Raw genomic sequence first — 19095 nt, forward strand, 5'->3', positions numbered from 1 at the left:
GGATGCACCTGATGACATCCTTCATGATGGATGCACCTGATGACATCCTTCATGTTGGATGCACCTGATGACATCCTTCATGTTGGATGCACCTGATGACATCCTTCATGATGGATGCACCTGATGACATCCTTCATGATGGATGCACCTGATGACATCCTTCATGATGGATGCACCTGATGACATCCTTCATGATGGATGCACCTGATGACATCCTTCATGTTGGATGCACCTGATGACATCCTTCATGTTGGATGCACCTGATGACATCCTTCATGTTGGATGCACCTGATGACATCCTTCATGATGGATGCACCTGATGACACCCGGCCCGTTGAACTATGTATATATTAAATATATAAACAGAAAGTGACGATGACAAGATGCTGCTCCAAAACTGAACACGTGATGACAAATCACATATTTACGTCCTCCACACATCGTGCTGTTCTTCGTCTTTCTCAGACACCCGCGTTGGCAACTGCTTCCTGGACATCCTCGCTCGTGGCGACGGAGGAATCTCCTGCAGTGCGGAGATCGGCGTGGGCGTGACCCGAGCTTCCTGCTGCTGCTCCCTGGGAGGAGCCTGGGGAAACCCCTGCGAACTTTGCCCCGCACTCAACTCCAGTACGTCCCGCAGGCCCCTCGCCTGGCTTCACTTTATAACTTCAGTCTTCACTCTGAAATGGAAAGTCTCACTAACTGTGTGTTTCCGTCTGCAGCGGAGTATAAGACTCTTTGTCCGGGAGGAGAAGGCTTCAGACCAAACCCCTATCACTGTCATCCTGGAAGGTGAAGCACACGACTTAACGCTGTCACAGCAAAACACTTTGGCTTCTATTTCAGGATTAAAAAAGACGCAATTTAACCTAAAATGAGTGCATGAGTGACATAATCTGATGTTTGCGCTACACGCAGAGAGACGGGGAAACAAGTAATATAGTATTTATGATGTTTAGACATTATGAGGACTTTAAAAGAGCACAATTCATGTATAAGGTTGAGAAATCAGATGCTTGTGGTTAGAATGAGTCCGTATAAACTTTAAGATTAGAACAAATGCAAAAGAAAGATAAAAGAGTTAATTGTGAAATAGTTTTGAAAATAACATTTGTAATAAATCTAATTAAATTAATTAGATGATTAAATCTGACATTTGTGTGTACAAGAAGTTTTGTTTGGGACTTTTTGGGAATATTTTCAAAACAAATATTTAATTTTTCTTTATTTAATTTTCATTGTATTCATTTAATGAGAATTGTACAAAATATTGAATATAAATGTTTAAATATAAACACGTTTGTGGTCAGTAGAAGTTTCCTTTAATGAAACATCTCACATTCTGGATTATTGTCCAGATATCGATGAGTGCCAGGAGCTGCCGGGTCTCTGTCAGGGTGGGAACTGTGTGAACACCTTTGGTAGTTTCCAGTGTGAGTGTCCAGCCGGCTACTACCTGAACGAGGAGACTCGTATCTGTGAAGGTGAGAACTCTTCGTTTACTGAACACATGTGCAGATCACTTCTAAAGGGAGCTTTAACAACACCTCATATGTTACGATATCTCCACGCGCAGACATCGATGAGTGCACGGCCCACATCGGGATCTGTGGACCTGGTACCTGCTACAACACTCTGGGCAACTACACATGCGTGTGTCCGCCCGAGTACATGCAGGTCAACGGAGGAAACAACTGCATGGGTGAGTGGAAGAGATTTAAATAAACTAAAGTATCCACAGAGGCAGACATCTTGGATTTAAAGCACCGTCTTCCCTTTTGTGTAACGCAGACATGAGGAAGAGCGTGTGTTACCGAAACTTCAACGACACGTGCGAGAACGAGCTGTCCTTCAACATGACCAAGAAGATGTGCTGCTGTGCCTACAACGTGGGGAAGGCCTGGAACAAGCCCTGCGAGTCGTGTCCGACGCCCGCCACCAGTGAGTCTCAACAAACACGCTGAGCATACACACACTCTGAACTCGTGTTGGTTTCGTTAAAGGTAATCAGGACGAAATGTGTTCGCCGACGACCTTTTATTCCTTGACTGAGACAAGACGATGATCTCGTCGCTAAACGCTGACTGTGACGATATCGACACGCAATAATACAAAGACTGTACTTTAAGACTTTAAAATCTATCTTCAGCTCTTTGTCAAATCAAATCAAATCAAATGTATTATATAGCCCAATATATATATATATATATATATATATATATATATATATATATATATATATAGCAGCATAACTAGGGGCTGATCTAAGGCAAGCCTGAGCCAGCCCTAACTATAAGCTTTATCAGAGAGGAAAGTCTTTAGCCTGCTCTTAAATGTGGAGAGGGTGTCTGCCTCCCCAACACAAACTGGAAGCTGGTTCCACTGGAGAGGAGCTTGATAGCTGAAGACTCTGGCTCCCATTGTGCTCTTAGAGACTCTAGGAACCACAAGTAACCCTGCAGTCTGGGAGCGCAATGCTCTAGTTGGTCCCTCCTTGTCTCGGTCCTGATTGTGTTACTGTGGTGCATAAAGTTTGTAGGTTTGGGTGGTTGATTATTTGGGCGGTGCTGATTGGCCGGGTGGGTGCGACTGACCCGCATCACTAATGAGCTCAGTCAGGAGGACTCGCAGCATAACTAACAAAGACTCAAAGGTCAACAGTTACTAACTAAAATAGTTGGTTGTCTTTCGCTAAAGATAAAACTAAGATGTCCGGAATTCGTCAACTTAAACTTGACTAAAGAAACAGTATAAGGTTTAAGATAAGTAAAGATAAGTAAAGATTAAAACAGTGTGAAAGTGTTGACACATGCCTGTACGAGTGCATCGCTGAGTGTCTGCTCCTGTGTTTCAGCTGAGTACCAGTTACTGTGTGGTAACCAGGCTCCGGGCTTCATCATTGACATCCACACCGGCAAACCAATCGGTAAGATCAGAGCCAGCTCTGGAGTGACACGGCGCAGGAAAGACGTGGTGCTATTTTACATAACCCTCGGTGTTGTTGTGTTGTTGTGTTGTTGTGTGCAGATATCGACGAGTGCAGGGAGATCCCCGGCATCTGTGCCAACGGAGTGTGCATCAACCAGATCGGGAGCTTCCGCTGCGAATGTCCGATGGGCTTCAGCTACAACAACATCCTGCTCATCTGTGAAGGTGAAACTCATCAACCACACACACACACACACACACACACACACACACACACACACACACACAATAAGATCACAGAGAACAAACACCTAGATGTCAGATTTGGTTAAAGGGTTAGTTCAGAGATACAGAGAGTCAGAAACTAATAAATAATAAACATTTGTACGTGGTGTAATCTGAAGTTATGTCAAACAGCAATATTAGGCTCTGTTGGCTCAATTGTTGAGTTTCTATGGGATCATGAGTACAGCCAGGTAGTGAGTATATACTGCACTTACTGCTGGCACAAACACGTACCACCTTTTTTGCACTTAATGCACACACACACACACACACACACACACACACACACACACACACACACACACACACACACACACACACACACTCAGAGGAGGTAATGTTGAGTTATGTCCTTGTAAAGTGTGGAGGCTCCTCTGCATCACCTGCTGGACCTTCAGTCAACCTGCCAGTCTGAACCGCACCGGAGCCAGAATGGATCCGTTGTGTTTTCTCTCCTGCTGCCCACAAGCTGCTCTGAGCCGACAGTTACAGTGCCTGTGATTGATGTCTGTTTCTCCCCCCCCCCCCTGTGTAGATATTGATGAGTGTAACAGCGGGGACAACCTGTGCCAACGCAACGCCAACTGTATCAACATTCCAGGCAGCTACCGCTGCGAGTGCTCGCCGGGCTTCAAACTGTCCCCCAGCGGGGCCTGTGTGGGTGAGTCCGTCTGACAGCCTGACGAGGGGTTTCCCATCCCAGTGACCAGGGAGGGGCTGATGTGATGGCCTGGGAGGAAAATGTAAAACATGGACATCCCATGTGGAGGGAAAAAGTTTAATCCGCCGCCGTGTATAATAATGTGTTTTACATAAAATCATTAACAGCAACATTAAGTGGGATTTGTGCATAAATATTAATGCTGCAACAACTTGTTGATTAGTCGTTAAACAGAAAACACATTAATGGTTTTGATATTGAAATCTGTGTTTTAGTCATTAATCAAAGAACACATCCAGTTTCTCAAATGTGTTGCGTCTTCTACTTCATATTATTGTAAATGTCATTTCTTATGATTTTGGATAAAAACAACAAGCTTCTTTTTGCCATTTTACAGGCTCAATCAGGAGCTCAAATAAGGGTTAATATTTGTCATTTCTGTTTCTCTTTCAGACCGTAATGAGTGCCTGGAGATCCCTAATGTGTGCAGCCATGGAGAGTGTATCGACACGCAGGGAAGCTATCGTTGCGTCTGCCACAACGGCTTCAAGGCTAATGCCGACAAGACCATGTGCATGGGTGAGAAGCACAACCGGAAGCACGGAATCCTGCAGAAACATAATGCACTTTTTCACATGTGTCTAACACTCTGAATGATTTTCTTTCTGTGTGTTAGACATCGATGAGTGTGACAGACAGCCGTGTGGTAACGGCACCTGTAAGAACACGGTGGGATCCTACAACTGCCTCTGCTTCCCCGGCTTCGAGCTCACGCACAACAACGACTGCATGGGTACGATCCTTCAGCAGGGTGCCCGCCAGACCTGTGGAAGGCATTTCATCCATTCATCTAAAAAAACTAAGGCCTTCATTTTGATTAAAAAGTCTTGAAAAAGTCTTGGAAAGGTCTTGAAAAAGCAAAGTAACATCTCTTTTTTCACACAGATCCGGTTAGCGGAAGAATTGCGCATAGAATTGGTCTTAAATGTAATTCTGAGTGACATTAAAAGTCTTAAAAGTCTTAAATCTAACTTGTATTAAGCTGTAGAAACCCTGAGGGACTGTTCTGCTCTGCAAAGGTTACAAACTGTTTGTGGTTTCTTTTAAAGGTCAAAGTCGTGACACAGGTGTCGATGTCATATTGTTTAAGATAACCTATAAAGTCCAATAACAACATGCTTTCTTAGTATTACATTTATGTAGACATCAAATCTGAGAGTGTTTTGACTTTTCTCAAGCTTTTTTATCCTGTTATTTGTTGTGTTTGTCGTTGATATCCAAAATCAGAGGAAGGTTTATAGACACTTAACCCTCTCAATGTTTCCTCCAGACGTAGACGAGTGCAGCGCCCTGCAGGGACAGGTGTGCAGGAACGGACAGTGTATTAATGGACTCGGCTCCTTCCAGTGTCTCTGCCACGAGGGTTATGAGAATACTCCGGACGGGAAGAACTGTGTCGGTAAGTCAGAGATTAAATATCCAAGAAAAGAAAGAGCACAGAATTCACAGGTTTACGTCAGCCACAAAAACGATTAGTCGACTCATCGATATTATTATATTTACCAACTATTCTGATAATCGCTTAAGTAAGTTTTCATGCAGAACTTCTCAGATGTTGAGATTAGTTATTTTATTTTTAAATCATATTTAAGTGAATTTATTTAAGTTTTGAATTCTCAAAACAAGACATTTTTCACTTTTCTGACATTTTTTACAAACCATTAATCGATTAATCTTGAAAATAATCTGCAGATTACTCGATAATCAATCGCTAGTTGCCGCCCTACAGTAGTTTGTAGACATAAACACACACTCTGATTTGTTCGTCCCGTGTTCCACAGACATCGATGAGTGTGTGAGCCTGTTTGGCACTTGCTCTCCGGGATCTTGTCAGAATCTGGACGGATCTTTCAGATGTATCTGCCCTCCTGGCTATGAGGTGCAGAACGACCAGTGTATAGGTAAGGCACACACACACACACACACACACACACACACACACACACACACACACACACACTTCATTACACACTAACTACACCACTAACATCCTCTCCCCTCCCTTACACCTCCCTGCCCTCGTTACGCTCCCTTCCCAGATATCAACGAGTGTGAGGTGGAGCCCAACATCTGCCAGTATGGCACCTGCACCAACACCCCCGGCAGCTTCCAGTGCACCTGCCAGACAGGCTTCGTACTATCTGACAACAAACGGCGCTGCTACGGTGAGAGAAGCTTGTTAACGTCTTGAATGAATGTGTGATCTCTCTCACTGAGGAGTTTCTTGTCTTGTCATGTGCGCCCATCAATAACCACAATTCCTGTAAATCTTTTTTCTCACGGCAGACACCAGAGAGAGTTTCTGTTTCACCAAATTCGAGGCAGGAAAATGCTCCGTCCCCAAAGCTTTGAACAACACCAAGACTAAGTGCTGCTGCAGCAACATGCCCGGGGAGGGCTGGGGACTTCCCTGTGAGCTGTGCCCACACAAGAGCGAGGGTGTGTAACACCGGCACACACCAGCACGCAGAGCTTTCATCAACACATCACAACACACACATGAAATAATGAAGCTGACTTTGTTTTTTCTCGCGTCTCCAGCCGCTTTTAAAAGTCTGTGTCCCTTCGGCCACGGAGCCCAGCCGGGACTGGATGGTCGTGAAGGTGGATATCTCACTTCTTACATCTTTAATGAACCATTGTGACGGTCTTCTGTATATATATCTTTTTAAATATGCCATTTTTCCTCTCGCTGTGCTCAGATATGAACGAGTGTCTGGATAACCCAGGCATCTGCCAGAACGGTATCTGCATCAACACCGACGGTTCGTTCCGCTGTGAATGCCCCTTCGGATACAACCTGGATTACACCGGAGTCAACTGTATCGGTGAGTCTGAAGTTAAAGTTCACAATCTGCAACATTGGAATCATAGAAGTAGAACTGAGTATTTATCACGAAACAGATTGAGAAGACAAAGAAGACTCAGAATATATCAGCAAAGTCAGTTGCATACAAAAGACACCTTGGTCAACAATAAGGAAGTAGCAGTTTGGCTTTGCGTTTGGTGAAGAGCACATTATGACTTCATTGGGACTCGAAAGTCAAAGTTTAGGACCTTGGACTTGTCTCGGGAGTTGAGTGCACTAAGACTTGAGACTTCTCTGCAGGATCCACTTCCTGCCTCACAGCCTAAGATTTAAACCTCTAATGAGGGAATGAAGTGTCAGGTACAGTATAACTGTTTCATTGCTTTTAATTGCCTCCTCTGTCTATACCCTGCTCTTCTCCAGACACTGACGAGTGCTCCATAGGAAACCCATGTGGAAATGGAACCTGCACCAATGTGGTGGGAGGTTTCGAGTGTTTGTGCCAGGAAGGCTTCGAACCCGGACCCATGATGACCTGCGAAGGTCAGTCATTCAATCAGTAACTCCCCCATCTTTTAACAATGACAAGAAACTAAAGGAACCTTTCTCTCTTCTTGACTCCAGACATCAACGAGTGCTCCCAGAATCCTCTGCTGTGTGCCTTCCGGTGCGTTAACACCTTTGGTTCCTATGAGTGTATGTGTCCCGCTGGCTACGTGCTGCGAGATGACCTACGCATGTGCAGAGGTAAGAGGGCGATGACCTTTGTGAAGTCTCACTTTTATCTGCTTATCCTTTGGCACTGAAACAGGATGTAAGAGTTTTCCTTGTAGCTGTTGTAGTTTTACCTCCTGTCTCGTTGTCCCTCACCAGACCATGACGAGTGCTCTGAGGGTCTGGATGACTGTGACTCGAAGGGTATGACCTGTAAGAACCTGATCGGTACCTTCATGTGCATCTGCCCTCCTGGCATGCAGCGCCGACCCGATGGAGAGGGGTGTATGGGTGAGTGAAACAGTTCCAGGTTCTCCTCAGTCTTCTTCTTCTACTCATCCGCCTCTTCACACTCCTCATCCTCCTCATCCTTTTGCTCTGTACACTGGCAGACCTGAACGAGTGCCGCGCCAAACCCGGCATCTGTAACAACGGACGCTGTGTTAACACCATCGGAAGCTACCGCTGCGACTGCAACGACGGCTTCGAGTCGAGCTCCACTGGAACTGAGTGTATCGGTAAGTGAAGGACATGTGCTTCTATCTCTATATATATAATTCAGTTGGAGTTCAGCAACCAAAACCTCTTTTTTCCCCTCAAACCCTCCTCGTGTCTTGCCGTCCTCTCCTTCAGACAACCGAAAGGGCTACTGTTACACTGAGGTTCTGCAGACGATGTGCCAGCAGTCCTCCACCAACAGGAACAGTGTGACCAAGTCTGAGTGCTGCTGCAACACGGGCCGGGGCTGGGGGTCCCAGTGTGAGCTCTGCCCGCTGCCCGGCACCGTCCAGTACAAGAAGATGTGTCCGCTCGGACCGGGCTACACCACCGACGGCAGAGGTGAGTGGCACGGTGACGCCTACAGATTTCATGAAGTAAAACAAACAAAACTTCCTTTTTAATGTCATTCGTACTTATGTACATTTGATTAATACACAGCTGAATTAAAAACATATATAAAGAAGAAGAAGAATTATTCACAGTTCAGCAAACAAACATGAACAAGTATAAATCATGTGCAGCCACATAGAGAGGATAGAAGCATAGACAACAACAACAACAACTCAAGTACACTTTCATTAACCCGTCTTGCCACTAGGGTTGGGGGGCAGATTGTTTTTGCCACCACTAAAAGGTTATCCAGCAAGTGCTCCTTTCTCTTTTCCTTAGTTCCATCAGGGACAGTCTGTGTTAAGTGCTGCGTCGTCCGTATCTAATCCAGATCTCTTTCTCAAATGTCTCCGTACTTCCAGACATCAACGAGTGCCAGGTGATGCCCGATATGTGCCATAACGGTCAGTGCATCAACACCATCGGGTCCTTCCGCTGTCACTGTAACGTGGGCTACAAAACCGACTACACCGCCACCTCCTGTATTGGTACGGACGATCTCCTGTGATCAGTTTGGTTTCCTCGGCCATTTTGGTTTTTATACCTTCTGATTATTGCTGTTTTTCCCCCGTGTGCTTGTTCTAGATATGGATGAGTGCGCTCTGTCTCCGAAGCCGTGCAACTTCCTGTGTAAAAACACAGAGGGCAGCTACCTGTGCTCCTGCCCCCGAGGATACAGCCTGCAGCCGGACGGAAAGACTTGCAAAGGTAGGTCTTCAGGCTGAGCTTCATAAAAGCCATTAGATGCTATTTAATGACCTGTTGTGTTGTTGCCCTCAACATTTATTATTATGATTGTGTGTTACAAATTAAATATTGCTCTCATATAATTTCTATAAACAACCTTTATAGCTCTGAAGCTTCATCTCTCTGTGTAATTTGCTCTTAATTGGACGTTAAGTGCTTTCTTCTTCTCCCTCTAAGATCTGGATGAATGTTCGACCAAGCAGCACAACTGCCAGTTCCTCTGCGTCAACACTATCGGAGGCTTCACCTGCAAGTGTCCTCCCGGCTTCACGCAGCACCAGACGGCCTGCATCGGTGAGTAAAGACATGGGAGTTACCCTGCACAACAACAAAATGCATTTTTAATTGAAATAAAAACCTGTTTCTCTTCTCTTCGCAGACAACAACGAGTGCTCTGCTCAGAACAGCGGCTGTGGAAACCGGGCCGCTTGTGTCAACACGCCCGGCAGCTTCAACTGTGAATGCTCCAAAGGTTTCTCCCTGGACACCACGGGCGTGGAGTGTGAGGGTGAGCAAACACACCTTCACATATAGTTGAGAGGAACATACATCTGAAAGTAAGACGTGTTATACACAAGCGAGAGAAACATGCTAACAACAAAACCAGCAAACATTCAGGCTATAAGGAAGGAACTACACAAACACACACATAAATAATATAGTTATTTTGACTAAATAAATGAATCAAGTTAATCTTCCAGAGAAGGAATACGATCAGAGAATAGGATCCAACGCTTTGTTAAATGATCAGAGCAACCCCTAATACTGTAGCTCGTTGTTATTAAGTATAGGAAGCACATAAAGTCTTCCAAGAATTATGAGTTGAAGGCTTTTGATTCTTCGAATAAAGTAAAGTATGCCTGGGGCTTCATGAGGAGCATAAGTAATAAATAATAAAGTAATATTGCTCCTTGGCAGTGAAACAGGATCATTGTTCAGGGTCAAAGGGCTCAGAACCACAGTGTATCACAGAAAGAGGAAGCATGCACAGTTTAAGTTTCACTTTGTACCCAGCTCTTTCCCCGGGTGTTCCTGGGCACGAGGTCCGACGGGGACAGGGTTTGAACACGAGAGATTAAAACTCTGTATTTTGTCCTCAGACGTGGACGAGTGTGGCAGTAACCACCGCTGTCAGCACGGCTGTCAGAACATGATGGGAGGCTTCCGCTGCGGCTGCCCTCAGGGCTACGTGCAGCACTACCAGTGGAACCAGTGCGTGGGTGAGTTACATGTTACAGTCATGAACAACAGACGCCGTGGTGCACAGCGTGTAAAGCACCCGGGTTCATTAAGCTGACATCTTTATAAACTAAAGTATCGTTTTATATGAAACTCATGTGAGAAGAAATGTGGGAGGGATTCATTCAAATTCATTTGAGCTGAACTCAATTTATAAGCAACTTTCACTTTAAATTTAGAATCATCTTTAACAACAATAATATTACAAAGATTTAGCCAGTAATGCAAAATAAATGTCACGAGCGATTTGTTGAAAAATCACACAAAATTGTGATTTTGTGCACAATTTATTTTGGAGGTTGGCAAGTTTCTGAGAAATAAAAAGCAGCTATTCCCTTTGCTTTTGTTTGTTTACATTGTTGCAATCAGCGGATGTAACTTATTCAAATATGAAAACATAATCTTAAGCTTTTATGTTATAATTTGCCATCATTAGCTCACAGCGGAGTAGAAATCAGCTCCTCTTTGTATCGAATGAACGTTGACCCTCAGGCATCGAGACCAACAGATCCACAGACCTTCTGCATCGTCTCCTCGTCACCTCCTCATCTTCTCATTTTCCTTCCTCGACAGATGAAAACGAGTGTCAGGCAGCGACAGTGTGCGGCTCGGCCTCCTGCTACAACACGCTGGGCAGTTTTAAGTGTGTGTGTCCCTCCGGCTTTGACTTTGAGCAAGGCGGTAGTGGCTGCCAAGATGTGAACGAGTGCAGCACGAGCTCCAACCCCTGCATCTACGGCTGCTCCAACACTGACGGAGGCTACCAGTGCGGCTGTCCTGGAGGTTTCTACAGAGCCGGACAGGGGTGAGCAGAAGATTCATTTCACCAACTGGTATCTTAGTGAAAAGTGGCGGCACTTGACATGTTTTGAGTAGTTCCCAGCCGGTGGTGTTGTATGTGTTACTCAACATGCTGAACTCTCTTGTCGTTTCCATCCAGTCACTGCATGTCAGGCTCAGGTTTCCCCGGACAGTTTGCTGAGGGTGAGGACGACGACAGTCTGTCTCCTGAGGCCTGCTACGAGTGTAAGATCAACGGAGGAGGAAAGAACGCACGACACAAGCGCAATGCTGATGAAAATGAGCTCCACCAGGTACGTGTGCTGACTCAGGGGCGTTCTCATTACGTTTGATTTAGACGAGCGTTGGCGCCCGGGTGCTGCAGATTACACTGCGATCACGTGTGAGTGGCATGTCCACAGTTTGATAAAGAGTGTTACTCGGAAGTAAGTTTGTTTTTCCTTATGAGACGATAAATCCACGAGTTGTGGCAGGAAATCATCAGTTTAACGTTTAAGTGTGCATCGCAACACAACCAGCCACTGTGCCACACATGAGCTCACATTTCTTCTGTTTTTGAAGTGAACGTTTCTTTGCATCGTCCTTGTTTAGTAAAGAGTGATAACAATAACCATCTCCCTCCGTCTGTCCCTGTATATAGGAACCAGCAGTGAGTATGGCCAGCATAGACACGCAGGCGTCCATCCCCATGAACCTCTCTCTGTCCTCGCTGCTCAACAAGGAGCCTCTCCTGGAGCTTCTTCCCGCCCTGCAGCCCCTGGAGCACCACGTACGCTACGTCATCACCCACGGCAACGGCAATGAACACTTCCGCCTGCTGGAGCGACGCGACGGGAAGAGCGTGCTCCGGCTCGGCAAGAGGCCGCCTGCAGCGGGATCCTACCGGCTGGAGATCGCCAGCCTGCGGCTGTTTGGGCCCCGAAGACTACACCAGCTGGAGGAGCAGCACGACAGTGACTACCTACAAGGGGAGATAGGAGACGCCCTGCGCATCAAGCTCCTCGTCCACCTGCACTGAGCTCAGCGTGCGCTCGCAATCCTGTCCTGGACTGATTCCTAAAGCCTTCAACCTTTTTATCCAACAACTCCCCCCCTGCAGGACCATCCCCCTCCAGCAGGGGCCATCAAGGGCTATGAAAGACTGAGCCCAACTCTACCACCACTTTGTTACTGTTTATGTTATTATATGTTCATGTTTTAGTTTTTTTTACCCTGACTACACTTCCTCTTACGCCCCCTCCACTTGTACCTGACCCAGCACTCACGCTCCACTGAGGGAGCCGGTGGAGGCGAGAGCAGAGAGGTGACGTGGTGCTTGGACCGTAGCCCGCTGAGAAAGACAAAATGGCCGACAGATGGTTCACAAGTCCATGAAGCACTTTTGATAACAAGCAAAACAAGAAATTACACAGAAGTGCTGAGAGTGGCCAAAACTGTCGTAACGCAGCATTATTTAGAGTTGTGAAGAAGTGATATTACAGCTTGGTGTTGGGGGTCGGGGGGCGTCATGGTGGTCCAAGGACTTTCTCACCTCTCTGTGATCTTGGTGAAAACAAATTACAACACTGGGGAACAAGGTTTGTTGCGTCCGCCCCTCTCAGTATTTTAGTGTCATTTAATGTATTTGTGCTGTTTGGAAAATGTTAACACGAAGGACTGCAACATTTACGCAGCATTTCAGGTTCTTCAGTCCGTAGCGGTCTGTGTTTATAGCTGGATGACAACCAATGTTCAGACGAGGAAAACAGCACGCTGCGTTCTACTCAGACTTTTGTCAAGCAGGGATTAGCGTGTTTGCGTGTGTGTGCTGTCATGTTTGGTTACCTCAGCGAGTATGGACACCGTGCTGTGACTTTAAAACATCCATCGTGAGCAGGGAATACAGCTCGTAGCTCGTAGACTTAAAAGAAGATAGATCCGGTCACGTTTGTATTTGTCCTTGTAGGGATTAAGATTTCAGGAGCACTGATTCTGGACTTTAGAGCCTTTGAGCTTTTTCATTAAGTTTTCTTTTAAGACAAACTCCTAAACATAAACGGTGTTCGGAGGCTGAACTGGACTATAAGCTGACTTTATCTGACTTCTTTTTCTGTACGGTGAGCTTCTGAGCCTCGTTTACAACTCAAAGAGAGACACAGCTGACTGAAGCCTCAAAGATACATGACATGTTAACCTAAGCTGTAACTAAAGTCAGGTCATCTTTCATTCCTCATGATTTTTCTTTTCTCTCAAAGAGAAAAAAGGTGCTAGATAATGCCATCTCGTACGCTGTACAAAGGAAGTGCGGTCTTGAATCTAGATTGCAAAAGAATTCTTTTTAGGATTTATTGTTGTGTATGTCTGTCTTTTGTATTGTCTCAGTGCTGAAAAAACAATATTATCAAACTTGCTTCTTGAAAATTAAATTGTATATTTTTAAGTGAAATGGGTTTTTTTTTATGTCAAGGCTGCCAAAACAAATACTCAAAGTAAACTCACGATCGGACGCGTTTTATGTGCTGTTGACTTTTGTTTTGTTGGGAAAAAGAAGTAAATACAGCGTTTGTATTTGTTTCTAACTGACTGCATCGTTTGAAACCACTGTCACCAGTCCAATCAGCCTTCCGCTAAATCAAATGAAAGATAATTAACATTCCCATATATTATCTCATACAAGCTTACACTGTCTGTACGATGCCATACAGATCTCCAGCGAGGATCTATGGTGCTAAATCTTTCCCTCCTAACGAAGGTTGCTGCACTGTCCCACAGCCTGTAATGTTTATAATACATTTTTCTAACCTGGGAATCTTTGTATACTTTGTATCTTTATTGTCAAGTTTGTCATTTGTTCTTTGTTTTAGAGAAAGGCAGTGTGTTGCTCCTCTGCTTCAGGGTCAAACTTGAAACTCTGTCACCATCTGCTAGCATTGAAATGTTTTATACTTTAGAAAATAAGGAGCCTGTTGAGTCCAGCTGAAAGCTGAAATGACAATCATCCAGTCGCACCACGTCTACGAGCTGGCGATCAATAAATCAATCAGCCATCATGGAACATCTTTTAATAATCTGAATGTGCAAAGACAAAAACCAAAGATTTATAACACCAAATGGCAGTCTGTCAAATTAGAGTGATTCACATAATATTGTAAACTTTTGTCCAGTGACATTAACGGCAATAAAGTATTGTGGGTTATATTTTTAAGTCTTGCGTCCTGAGTTATTCTTCTCTCCAGGGCAGTCATTCTCAAAGAGTGGTCCGTGAGTATATTGGTAAAATATCACATTTGAAATGAATATATTATATATTATATATATTATAAGTTTAACGTGTTTCTCAAACGGTTTAAAAATGACTAGTATAGAGTGTCGCATAGATGTAGCAAATGTAGCAGATGTAGTGTAGATGTAGCATAGATGTAGCAGATGTAGCAGATGTAATGTGGATGTAGCATAGATGTAGCATAGATGTAGCAGATGTAGCATAGATGTAGCATAGGTGTAGTAGATGTAGCATAGATGTAGTGTAGATGTAGCATAGATGTAGCATAGATGTAGCAGATGTAGCATAGAGGTAGCATAGGTGTAGTATAGATGTAGTAGATGTAGCATAGATGTAGTGTAGATGTAGCAGATGTAGCATAGATGTAGTGTAGATGTAGCATAGATGTAGCAGATGTAGCATAGATGTAGTAGATGTAGCATAGATGTAGTGTAGATGTAGCATAGATGTAGCAGATGTAGCATAGATGTAGCAGAAGTAGCATAGCTACGTAGGTGCGTTTTACGATGTTATGTGATAAATGATCTGCTCGTTCAATTTGAGCGCGAGAAACTCCACAGTGGAAGTTTGTGTCGTACTAACTGCGATGCATTTTGCGTATCTCTCAGTAGCATACGATCTGGCTGTGGGTAAGTTGCTCGGACATAAACACTCTCTACGTTTCATATGATGTGTAAAATCTATCAACATTCACCGTTTAAATCGCATATGAACGAAATGCTTGTAGAATCCGTAGTTATATTTGTATTGTTGATTTAATGTGTGAACGAGTGACATAGAGAAGGTCACATAAAGTCATTATTAGGGTGTAATTTATTAAAGTGGTCCTTAAAAGTTTGAGAAGCACTAACGTGTGTAAATGTCTTACAAAAGTGACACAATGTGAAAATAAGTAGCAATTCATTTATTTAATTTCCAGTGGAAATTAAGAAGTTTTTTTCCCACTGATTCAACACAGGGTATCAAAAACAAAGCAGATAGTCAGAAAAATACGTAATTACAAAACACAAGAAAAACAAAACTGCCTGCTTTGCCTCCTAAGACGTGGCTGCATGACTATTTCAAAAACTCCACAGTCTAAAGATCGATGCAGGACGAGGACAGAAAGATAGCAAAAAGGAGACTCCCAAACTGGAGTCAAGAATAGAAAAATAAAGCTTTATTTTGCCTAAAGGTTGCTGCAGGACACAACATAAACTCTACTCGCTGTAATAATATATTATAGTTTCAATATGGCTTCTCAGTTACAGACACAGTTAAACACAAAACATTATTCATGGAGACACAAACTACCTGCTTAAAAAGCGTCTGAAACTGCAGCGCTGCTCCAGGATCATTGTCCACATAAGAAAAGTGAGCACTCCTTGATCAGCAGAATAAACATTAGTTCATTAAAGGGGCATCTGCTTATGTGTAAACTCCTTCATTTAAAGGGGACATATCATGCCCTTTTTTTTTTTTTTTTAAGGTTCGTACTTGTATTTGGGGTTTCTACTAGAACATACTTTAATGTTAAAAAACACTTTATACAGTCTGAATATACCTGTATTCATCGTCTGTCTGAAACACAGTTTTAGCGCCTGTCTCTTTAAGCCTCCCCCTCCCAAAAAAGCCCAGTCTGCTCTGATTGGCTTGCGAGAAAAACTGCAAAAGTAGTTCTCACACGTGGGTGGAGATCCTCAGATATATTCTAATAATCCTGCATGTGACACAGGAAGGGGAGACACTAACCCTAACCCTCACTCCAGAGACCCACATGTCTGTGCACAAACACTGCATCATATGTCCCCTTTAAGTTCTGCTTGTGTTGAGAGTTATCGTTAAAAATGTAGCTTTGCGGTTATAAACTATGTCGTGAGTGAAGGTGATCTCCCAAAAACATGTTTTAATACTGGCAAGGTCTGAGCTTTGGAAAACCTAGCCCTAAGGTGTAGCATGTTGACGGGTACAGTAGGTTCAGGTTAAGGCAGCTGTGCAGCTCATTATTTCTGTCCTTCAAGGTCCAACATCTGGGTGTTTAGCTCAGAGGGCTTCCAGTGATCTGTGTGCATGTTGTTCAACGTGTTCTGCTTACGTAACGTCCTGCAGTAGGGTGACCAGAGAAGCGTTCGGGACAGTTGGGCGTGGCCTCCTTTACATTACATTCAGTGTCAACGAACAGTAGTAAATTGTATTCTTTCCTGCAGACTTTGCAAATGCTTTGGATCTCATAAGGCAGGTACTTCCCTCCCCACTCCTCCTGGTAGCTCCATTTTTGCTTTTTGGCTGGATGTTCACCAGGTCCCGGGGCACCATGTTTTTAATTTCCAACCATAAATGTTTTAATTCAACAACGTCATAGCCATGCGTAGTTGTTTATCAATGTGTACACGGCTAAAAGAAACTGGAATTGCATCATTTATAAACACTACGTATATAACTGTGCCTGTGTGCAGCTGACATTTAATGTTTTATTCTGCAATATCTTATCAAAACTCATGTTTAGTCTAATTTTAGGGACAAACTGGACAGACTGCTCGTAATTCGGGACTGTCACCCTACACCAGTGCGTAATCAAACTGGCCCCTCTCCATCCCCTCCTTGTGGTCAGTCCAGGATGATGCAGGCATGCGGCTGTAGGGGTCCAGCAGGATCCTGAAGCACCTGACCAGCAGGAAGACCAGGAAGAGCATAAGGAGGCCTACGAAGGCCATGGCGGTGCGCTGCTCACTGTCCACGCCAACCAAGGCCAGAGGGGGGCTGCTGCTGCCGCCGCCAGGGCTGCCGGGGAGGGAGGAGCTGGCCGGGGACAGCAGCAACTCGTAGTCAAGTGTGGGCACATCGTTCATCCTCCACGGGGCCCGTAGGCAGGGCTGACACACTGACTTGATGGTGGGTTTTATGGAGAAGGAAGGGAAGGTGTTCATGAGGTGTGGAACAAGGTCAAACTGGACACTGGAAGTTTGATTCTGCTTGCAAGTTTTGTATTGTATTCACTGTTTGTTGGGTGAAGAGCCAAAGAAGTTTGTTCGAGAGGGACAAGAAGGGAGACTGCAGAGCAATCCTCAAGGTCAGCGAGTGTTTTTATCTCAGATGTGTTTTCTGATCACTTGCACACACACACACACACGTCTTCCTCTGCTGCCAATTTTATTGTTTGGACAAATCTAGGTCAGTCAAAGTGACATGATCAGGAGAGGCCTGTCCCTCATCTGCTCCGACAATGTGGCACACATACACACACACACACTTTTTAATTAACGTGGACTACCTTTTAGAGCCACACATTTTGTGACTAAACAGTGTAATGAAGCTTGATGGCTTTCTTATTCGAGTGACACTGTAATGTTGTTTATAGTGAGTCTGCGTACATTGTGTGTGTGTGTGTGTGTGTGTGTGTGTGTGTGTGTGTGTGTGTGTGTGTGTGTGTGTGTGTGTGTGTGTGTGTGTGTGTGTGTGTTGTTAATTAGACCAGGAGGTCAGTGGCCCTGAATATAAAACAGTGCATCACCTTTGCTAAATGCGATGTTTGGAGTGATAAGTGGGTCAGAGCTGTCGAAAGGTTTTCAAACAAGAATAAAAAAGACTCTTCTGAGACGTCCTGTTACGTCGTCAGTCAAGAAAGAAAAGAGGCTTTTTATCCACTTTGATCTTCAGTCTATTGAATGCAGACTCTTCAGCAGACATGACATCCTGGTTTCAGATTCTTTCTACTCCCCACCTGGAAGAATAAGAAACATCTGGTTAGAGAAGCTTTGAGATAATTGTCCAAATGTGTCACTATTAAAGCTCAGATGAGAACATTTACTTTGCACATCAGTAAAAGGGCATCACATAAAAGTAGAGGCGTAATGAGGACCATGAGGAGAGGATTAAGTCATTCCTTCCTCATTTCATCATACAATGTGATTATTACCACCCTCTGCTCAATAATTAACAGTGACAGTGACATAAGCCATCTGCAGGGAGAACACAGCAGCACATCCCCTGTAATGACACTCAATTAGTGAGCTGATTATGGTGTCATTACGGACACATTAGCAGTAATGAATGCACCATTATAACCACGGATACCACGTCACCTCATTTGTTACAGTGGGCCGTGTTCACGTGTTGACCCCCTCCATTCAGTGCTCGCATGATGGAGGGAAAGACAAAGTGTTGAGGAGCCTCATCAATTATCTACAATCACGTCTCCCCACGGCGGATCCGGTTTCAAATCTTTGAGGAAATGCAATACCCAAATATCAGCCGTCTGAAGCGAGCGGTGACTGCGCTGTTTGTTAGACAAACGTGAGAGAGAGAGATATGCTGAGCACCGAGTGGGGGGAGACAAAGGAGAGAGAGAGGGAGGGAGAGAGGGGGGAGAGAGAGAGAGCGAGAGAGCGAGAGAGGGAGGGGTGAAGGGGGAGAGAGAGGGGTGGGGGGTGGGAGGGAGGGAGGTGGTTGTAAACAGGATGGGACATTAATTGAAAGTGCACTACATGTTTGTGGAGGTTAAAGGTTGCAGGACAGATTGGTTCAGATTTGAATCTGTAATGTTTACAGAGTTATTGTATGAACAGTCTGGGACAGCGAGAGATAAAGATTCTGTGCAACCTCAACTTTACAATCACGTCTGTTAACAACTCAGACTAAGAGCTCTGACGCTCCAAACGTTCACTTATTGTTTCTACTAAAAGCAATTTTAGAAAGGGAGGCGTTCACGTGTCTTTGGGG

At 44.5% G+C, this 19095-nt stretch overlaps 2 protein-coding genes across 3 annotated transcripts in view; one reads left to right on the plus strand and one right to left on the minus strand.

The window, feature by feature from the left end:
* Window positions 1-14319, plus strand: part of fbn2b (fibrillin 2b) — a 70485-nt gene extending 56166 nt beyond the window's left edge. The window contains 30 exon segments of the mRNA XM_029430079.1: window positions 466-627; window positions 723-769; window positions 771-792; window positions 1359-1484; window positions 1577-1702; window positions 1792-1941; window positions 2855-2926; window positions 3028-3153; window positions 3749-3874; window positions 4328-4453; window positions 4551-4667; window positions 5205-5333; window positions 5716-5835; window positions 5974-6099; window positions 6221-6373; window positions 6476-6538; window positions 6637-6762; window positions 7167-7286; window positions 7368-7490; window positions 7617-7748; window positions 7850-7975; window positions 8091-8297; window positions 8711-8836; window positions 8934-9056; window positions 9273-9389; window positions 9475-9603; window positions 10196-10315; window positions 10908-11139; window positions 11275-11428; window positions 11776-14319. Of these exon segments, the coding sequence (XP_029285939.1) occupies window positions 466-627; window positions 723-769; window positions 771-792; window positions 1359-1484; window positions 1577-1702; window positions 1792-1941; window positions 2855-2926; window positions 3028-3153; window positions 3749-3874; window positions 4328-4453; window positions 4551-4667; window positions 5205-5333; window positions 5716-5835; window positions 5974-6099; window positions 6221-6373; window positions 6476-6538; window positions 6637-6762; window positions 7167-7286; window positions 7368-7490; window positions 7617-7748; window positions 7850-7975; window positions 8091-8297; window positions 8711-8836; window positions 8934-9056; window positions 9273-9389; window positions 9475-9603; window positions 10196-10315; window positions 10908-11139; window positions 11275-11428; window positions 11776-12153 (4004 nt within the window). The 3' untranslated portion in view covers window positions 12154-14319.
* Window positions 14320-15534: 1215 nt separating this feature from the next.
* Window positions 15535-19095, minus strand: part of LOC115006633 (cortexin-1-like) — a 15520-nt gene continuing 11959 nt past the window's right edge. For both annotated transcript variants that reach the window (XM_029428946.1, XM_029428947.1), the window contains exon 2: window positions 15535-18097. In XM_029428946.1, the coding sequence (XP_029284806.1) occupies window positions 16935-17303 (369 nt within the window). In that variant the 5' untranslated portion in view covers window positions 17304-18097 and the 3' untranslated portion in view covers window positions 15535-16934. The remainder of the gene's footprint in view (window positions 18098-19095) is intronic.

This window comes from Cottoperca gobio, chromosome 4 (genome assembly GCF_900634415.1).
Source record: "Cottoperca gobio chromosome 4, fCotGob3.1, whole genome shotgun sequence".
NCBI lineage: Eukaryota > Metazoa > Chordata > Actinopteri > Perciformes > Bovichtidae > Cottoperca > Cottoperca gobio.